The 7,524-nt window shown below is 46.6% G+C and overlaps 1 protein-coding gene across 1 annotated transcript; it reads right to left on the bottom strand.

Moving 5' to 3' along the window:
- Positions 1–2,662: 2,662 nt before the first annotated feature.
- Positions 2,663–5,907, bottom strand: PMAIP1 (phorbol-12-myristate-13-acetate-induced protein 1). The gene is made up of 2 exons (XM_061363234.1): positions 5,635–5,907; positions 2,663–5,350 (listed from the first exon to the last, which is right to left on the bottom strand). Exons 1-2 carry the CDS (start codon positions 5,705–5,707, stop codon positions 5,238–5,240), a joined length of 186 nt encoding a protein of 61 aa, XP_061219218.1. The 5' UTR covers positions 5,708–5,907; the 3' UTR covers positions 2,663–5,237.
- Between the last annotated feature and the right edge of the window lie 1,617 nt (positions 5,908–7,524).

Raw genomic sequence — 7,524 nt, 5'->3', positions numbered from 1 at the left:
TTGAATCAGTCTGATACCATTGTGCTGAACAAGTAAGTTACTGAAGCTGTAGCTCCTGGGGTTTTTCCCCAGCTAGCAAAGCCATTTCCTTGACATGCCACAGCAGTGCTCAGTAAAGCCCAGCTCCTGTAGGCAGAAATCATCTCCCTAATTCCTTATCTTGGACAGGAGGGATGTGGATGCAGCCTCATGCCTTTGTCACAGCTTCACCACGTTCCATTCATGAGCACAAAGAGAAATGTAAATGTGCAAGCAGGAGTCTGCCCTTTATTACTGCTATGCAGTGGGTGGCAAAGGTGGCTGCAGTTCTAGCTTGGATCCCAGAGCTGAGGGAGGAGGTGCAAATACAGTATCTTGACCTGGTCAGAGCATGGTAACGCAGAGGAACCCCAAAGGCACAAGAACCGGGTGATGGGCACCATCCTCTGCTCTGAGTTCCCAGCTGGGTGCTGTAGCATTGTCACAGCAGTAACCTGGGGTGCCAGCATCCTCACAGCAGCTCCAGCGCTCTTCACTGCCCTTATTCAGTGCTGCTGAAAGTAACTGTTTTTGGGGGGGGGGGGGGTTGCCAGCTGCCCTGTCCCCTGCAGAAAGGTTCCCTTGAGGTGGCAGTGGCATGGACAAGCCAGAGCAGCGGAGCCAAATGGTGCTCCCACTGTCCTTTCATAGGGAGGAGGGAGTGACACTAAAGCCCCTGTAAGATGAAATGGCTGAAAGAGTTTTATTTGAGGTCACTGTCATTTCATGGGATATCTCCTGTTGAAAGGTGTGACACCTGCCTTCATGCTTGCAGACTGGTGAGATTTGAGTTATTAAGAGAACGTGCATGAGAAGGCAGGGCAGCCTTGGAATGGCTGGTTTCTAACACCATTGTCAAGATAATCGAGTGACACAGTTGGGATAAGGCCCTTGTTTACAGCTATAACAGCTTGTGGGAGTATTGTTCACTGACAGTCCCACCAGCAGGCAGTCACTTACTTCCTGGAAAACCCTGCCAGACCAAAAGACAACACATCATATCCCCAGCCCTTCCTGTCCAGCCTCCTTGCACCTCTATAGGTGCACGTCATGCCCTCACCCAATCTCATGTTGGAAGGAGGAAAAAATGATAAAATTAATCCCTTCCAGCAGCGTGTGCTAAAAATAACCAGCAGCATATGAGACATTGTTTTTCAGATGACTTAAAAAAACACCCCATGAAAGGAGAGGGAAGGAGGGAGGTGCTCTCTCTTGTCTAGCAATTTGTTCAGGAAATACCACTTGTGCATCCAGCCTCAGGTGTGAGCCGGCCATGGGCACAGGGCTGGTATTCTCAGCAAACACAGTGTAAATGTGACCTGGGGCTGCACTTGTTGCTCTGGCAGGTGCCCACAGGCCGTGGTTAATGGCAAGTGCTGTGGGGCAGCAACTCTGACAGTTTGCTTTGGCAGGAGGGTTTGATTTGTTTTTCTAATATCAGGTGCCTACAGGTGAGTCAGGCACCTTCAGACAGTGATGCCGTGCCCCAGTGATGCGGCTTTTGTTTGTTCCCCCTGCTCCTTAGGGAGGAGCAGGTCACAAGCATCACACTCTGGCGGTGACCTGGCTGGAGAGGAGCTGGGCTCCCGTGAGCACTGGGAAGGGTGTCTGGATGTTTTCACAGGCTGATGGATCTTATGAGTCTAATTTGGTGCCAAAGCCATGCGAAATGCATTGTGCAGCACTCGGCACCATGCTGATGAACCTTCGCTGGGCGGCTTCACTGCTGCCTCTATTGGTGGCTAATTAGGAAAGGACAGGGAATTGCTTCCCTTTATTTTCTTTTTTCATTTACTATAAGCCAGAGCCTTCGGACAGAAAGCTCGTAGTCCTTGCACTGTGAACATGTGTGCAAGGAGTCGTGCCCCCTGCTACCCTGTGAAGCTGGGGAAAGCAACACGATGAGTCAAAGGAAAGCCTGCTGATGTGTATGGCACAGCAGGTGAGGATCTCTGGCTCTCCACAGACACATCTTTGGGCCCCAGCTTTAGGAAGGAAGAATAAGCTCTGCCCTATTCCCTTGTGCTAAGCAGTATCTTTTCCGGAAGCCCAGTTTCAAGCTTCATCGAAAGTAAAGATCTGACTTTGGTGGAACACTGTATTCCCCTTTTGCCTGCATCTGAAACAAAACCCTTAACTTGGCTTTCTATCCTGCCTTGGACCCCAGGGACTGTCTTCCTCAAAGCTGCAACACCTCTGGCAGAGGTAATGGAGCACCCCTGACCCCACCCAACTATTCTGCAGGCAGGAGTTACTACAAAATATTAGAATAGGTGTCTCTTTCCGATGCTGAAGTTCAAGGATATGGTTTTATCTTGTTCCTCTTAAAGGCAGAAGTAAAAGCCTTATCTCCCAATGCATCCCTACTAGCACTGTGCTGTTGCCCTAGTATGTATCTGCTGACTTGGAAGTATGGAATTAATTTGTATAACATAATCACGCATTCAGAATCTGCAAAAAAAATAAAAAAAAAAATCCCTGAGTTATAACAATGACTCATTTTTCTTGCAAATGCTTTGTATTTATTGTCTCAGCAAGAATTCAAGACATATATACATGGGGCATTCAGCAAAACATCTGGCTTGTATCCAAAATAGGCCTTAAGAAAAACAAACAGATTATAAAACAGATTATATTTATATAGCAGATCCTTCAGAGAAGTAACAAAAGGAATCCTAAGGATTCAGTGCTCATATACTAGCGCTGATAGCTTGGATCTGGGTCTTTTTCCTGAGTTCCCAGTGAAGGCCAGCACTCTTAACAATGCTCAGAGAAACATAAAAACACAAAGAAGCAAATAGCCTTTGCAAATCTAGACAGAAAAATATACTTCACTAACACTTAACTCAGATATCCCCATGATGATGCATTTATGGCAATACTTTTTTCGTAATATTTATGTGTGCAGCAGCCTGAAGAACTGGGCAGGCTCTATGCAGCCTGCACCTCATTTCCTATTGAATTTAAAGCAAAGTACATTGAGCACAACACCTTTATTAAATATAACTCAGCTGCTAATGCGAATGCTAATGTCAGATTTTCCAGAGAGTCCCAGGCAGGCACAATCATTGTTCAGTGTCCTTAATGAAGGCTGTGGGATTCCACCAAGCCCAGGACATGGAGCAGGAGCCCTCCTGCTGAGCTCCCTGCATCACCTTTGATGAACAGCTTTGCCAAGCTGCACATGGTGCTAGCCTGGGAGCTGGTGTTTAGCCAAACAGAAACTTAATGCATTTACTTTTTAATACCTGAAAAAACAACCTCTGTACATGTCAGCAAAACATGTTATGTTGCAGTGCTAAGGTGAAAAACAACTATTCTCGAAACATTATGCTCTCACTGAAGAGGTACAAGGTGGCTTAGAGGAGGGAACCACGCATGTGGCTCAAGACAATCATAAAGATCCCAGTTATGCCACTGGGATAGAGTGAAGTCCTCCAAGTGGTAAGTAGGCTAAGTCAGTCAGCTTCTTAGTGAAATCAGTGACAAGTAACAGCCATATGTAGTGGGTTGTGACAGAATGACCAGAGCTATGTAACGACAGTTTTGCAAAAGCAGATCCAGAAGAGCTAACAAAAAAAAAATATTTATAAATAAATACAAAAGAATTCTTTACAAGGCAGGAAAAAATCTAACTTGAACAGACCCAGAATTTAGAAAGTGCAACTATACAGCCTTATACAGTGCAAAGGTACTTACATACAAAGCTACTTAAGAGAAGGAACTGACCATTGATGTCAGAAGTAGCTACAAAACATGACCAACTTCAGCCATTTTCTTGCTAGCTTACACGCATGAAAAAAATAATGTTTAGGATTGTGTCTTGTGAAATAACTAGTAGAGCTACTGTTTGCTTTGATGGTGATTAGCATGCTTAGTTCAGCTCCTTCAAAGCCACCCAAGGGTAGTAAGCCCTCAGTGAGCTGGGCATAATGCATCACCATCCACTGGATGTGCTGCAATGGCTGCATCAGTCCAAAACTGAAATGAGGTTACCATGAAATTAAATGGAAATAAAGGATAAGGGAAGAACCTTCACTTGACAATGTAGTTAAACATACAGAAATCCAAGGCTACATTTTCTGTATTGACTGTAACATTCAATTCTGTTGATATTATTTCTTCAAAGAGAGGTAGTTGCTTTCTTTGAATAAATAACATTCTCAAGAAAACCTGAGCTTCAACATGGATTCAACTTTCAGATCTACTTCTATTGAAGAGTTATGAAATTACTTATAAAGACAAAGCAGTATTGTACTGTTCTCAAGAAATTATTTGTAATATTGAAACAATTCTACCACACATACCTCAATATCTGTATTTGTGTAATATATATTCATATATGTCTTATATAGTGCTATACTAAAGTATACTCCCTCTCTGATGCATAATGTATTCCTTTATTATCAGACAACATTGTGCTTTCTTCTGGTTTATATAATATACTTTTATGTTGGTTTATGTCATGTTTTGAACTTTTTTTTGTCATTGCTTTTTAAGCCTAAACAAGTAACATTCAATTAATAGTTCTGTAAAATACTCATGTCAGACAGAGAGGGAACACGTATTTATACTTGTATGTAATTGATATGCAAATATATATATAATATAGACTAGAGCTATGCAACATCATGTTAATTCATAGAATTCTAATTTATAGTCCACAAAGCAATATCCTGTAACAAATAACTTTTCAATTAAGATAGATAGTGGTTTACTTAAATGGAATAATTCCACTACCAGATCCATGTTCAGCAGAATTCATGCTTTAGAAAACAAGAGCAGTCAGAAACAGAGCAACTGGCTTTTGCCTTGCAATATATAATCCCAAGTTCCAAGACACAGGAACTTTTTCTGGCTTCTTCCTGAAGGTGGTCCGATCTCCTTGGTGAAACATAGCTGTGGGACCCAAAGACCAGAGTGCCAGTGGGTATACCAACCTGAAGGGCAAGTTCCAGCTTGCCCCAAGTACCCCATTGCATGGTGAGAGGCTTTGCCCATTGCTATCTTTTTTTTCTACCTGACATTCATATGTCAGTATTACAATAACAATTATTCGAAGAAATCATGATGCAACAGCCATTCTTCAGTGGCTACAGGCGGCAAAACACAACACAAAGAGCTTTCTCCATCTCCCAGCGTCAGTGAAGTCTTTTGTTCCAAATCCACAAAGCCAAGGTCCTTCCCTGCTTCTCAGCACGCCGTTATCCGAGGGGAGCTCACGTCTCCGGGCAGAAGAGCTTCGTGAGGAGGTTCAGGATCTTCTGCCGTAGGTTCCACTTGTCACCTATCCTGCGCAGCTGCAGGGCGCACTCAGACACCACCTCCGACACTGCGATGCACAAGCACAGCCGTCAGACCCAGCACCGCCGCCTGCCCACCCACACCTTTCCTTCACTTTCATGACATATTCACAGCACTGTGATTTTTTTTCCCCATTTCCTCTCTTTTTAATAAGTATTACACCCCACTACAATCAGCGCTGTACATCCCCACTGACGGCCGCAGCCGCATCCCTCCTCTCGCTTCCGGCCTCCCGCGGTGCTGCCCTCGCTCCCAGTGCTGGAGCCGCGCTGGAAAACGCCCGTGCATGTCCCGCAAGACTCCGCTACACACCTGTCCCTTCACTCCCGGTACCCGCGGGAGCGGCGGGCGGCGCAGCTTTCCGCGGAGTCCTGCCGGGCATCATCGCGGTGGCGCGGATCGGCACGACTGGGCTCTGCGCGGCGGCGACAGCGGAGACCGTGCTGCGGGGCGGAGCGCGGCGGGGCTTTCCCCCCGCCGTGACGTATGGAAACCGTAAGGGCACGGGGGGAATCCCGCCCCCCCGCCGCGGTGCGGGCAGGCGGCGGCGTGTCTGAGCGCGCCCGAGCCGCGGGGAACGGGAACAGCGCCGGGGTGAGGGCGGGAACGGGTGTGCGCGGGCAGGAGGAGGTGGGATGGGGTTTGAGCATCTGTGCCAGGAGAGATGGGGTTTGATCTTCTGGGACCCCAGAGGTGGAGGGTTCAAGTCTTCTGGTCAAGGAGAGGCAAAGGGATGGGGTTTGATCTTCTGGGCCAGGAGAGGTGGAGGCATGGGGTTTGATCTGGGTAAGGAGAGGTGTAAGGATGGAGTTTGATCTTGGGCATGAGAGGTGGAGGGATGAGGTTTGATCACCTGGGTCAGGAGAGGTGGAGGGATGGAGTTTGCATCTTCCAAGCAAGAACAGGCACAGGGTTACGGTGGGTTTGTGATTGGGAAGGAGAGCTAGAGGGTGGGATGTGCTTGTGATGGATAGGGTTGTTCCTACACTGAGGAAGAAGGGGTGGAGGGATGAGGTGTGCTTGGATGAGGAGAAGCAAGGGATGGGGTGTGCTCATGATGGGCAAGAAGACATAGAGGGATGGGACAGCTTGCTCTTAACCAGCAGTTGCTCCTGACTCAGTCCTGCTTTATTATACAAGGTGATGGTGACCTTGGCCTTGAATAAATGATAGTGAAACAAGCTGGCCCATATCATGTGCCATTTTATGACTTAGGGCCTCTCTCCCACTGCTGGATTCTCACTGCACATTGCTGGCTGGCACGTGCCATGGCAATCACCTATGCTTGCTGTAGTTCTAGATATGCTTTTTTACAAGAAATAAGAGGTGGAATTATAAAGTGGCCCTTGTCACTTCGATCACTGCAGCATTAACCGAGCTGTGAGTCATTCCTCTGACTCCTGCCTCTTGGGGAGCTTGCTATTTGGTGCAGTAGCACATAGGATGGACTTCTATTCCTAAGGAAAAACAGCTTGATAGAAAGAAAGCACAGATGGGCCAGACATAACAAAGAACTAATTTGTATCTGAAATCAAAAAAACCCATCTAAACACAGCCTCAAAAAGGAAAAGATATGGCAGTGTAATACAGACCCACAGGGGGCTGTCCAGCAGCTACTTTCTGTGGGATAGGAGACTCTGAAATCAAGTATCTGAAAACATTCATGACTTTAAAGTCTATTAGAAGAGGGAATGTTCACCGGCACAGCTTAGCTCAGAAACCCTTTCCCCATTATATTTCCTGGAAACAATGACACACCTGAAACAGGGTTGGGATTTCTCTCCCTGCATAGGAAACATCAGCCCTGTGGGCACCTGGCAGAAGGCAGCAGGCACAGTGCTACTGTGGGGCTGGCATGTGGGAGAGCCTCATGGACAGGGCATTTCTCTGGGTGAGATGTCCTAACAAACGGTATGGCTGGATGAGACTTTTGCACAGCCATCGCCAAGACAATGGCTGGATTCTGGCTTCAGTGCACTCTAGCGGCACCCTGCAGTGCACACTGCTGGTTTGGGACCTTGTGCCAGCACAGCTTAGTTTGGCCACAGAAGAATTTCTGATGTTTTTGAGAAGATACCACCTTCATCTCTCATCACTTGGTATATAACCTATATGGCAGATAGGCTTATTTGCTTGACCTGATATTCTGGGTCTTTTTTCAGGTGCATGAACCCTCCTGTTTGTAACCCAGCCCCATTCAGG

The sequence above is a fragment of the Neopsephotus bourkii genome, unplaced genomic scaffold (genome assembly GCF_033783945.1).
Source record: "Neopsephotus bourkii isolate Nb327-2 ecotype Australia unplaced genomic scaffold, CSIRO-AGI_Nbou_v1 NB_1148, whole genome shotgun sequence".
NCBI lineage: Eukaryota > Metazoa > Chordata > Aves > Psittaciformes > Psittacidae > Neopsephotus > Neopsephotus bourkii.
The sequence above is the reverse complement of the archived record's forward strand: the minus strand, read 5'-3'. Positions and strand labels throughout refer to the sequence as shown.

Coding starts and splice junctions, on each gene's coding strand:
- PMAIP1 (XM_061363234.1), bottom strand. CDS start 5,707: ATGATGCCCGGCAGGACTCCGCGGAAAGCTGCGCCGCCCGCCGCTCCC. Junction 5,351..5,634: donor TACCGGGAGTGAAGGGACAG/GTGTGTAGCGGA, acceptor TGTGCATCGCAG/TGTCGGAGGTGGTGTCTGAG.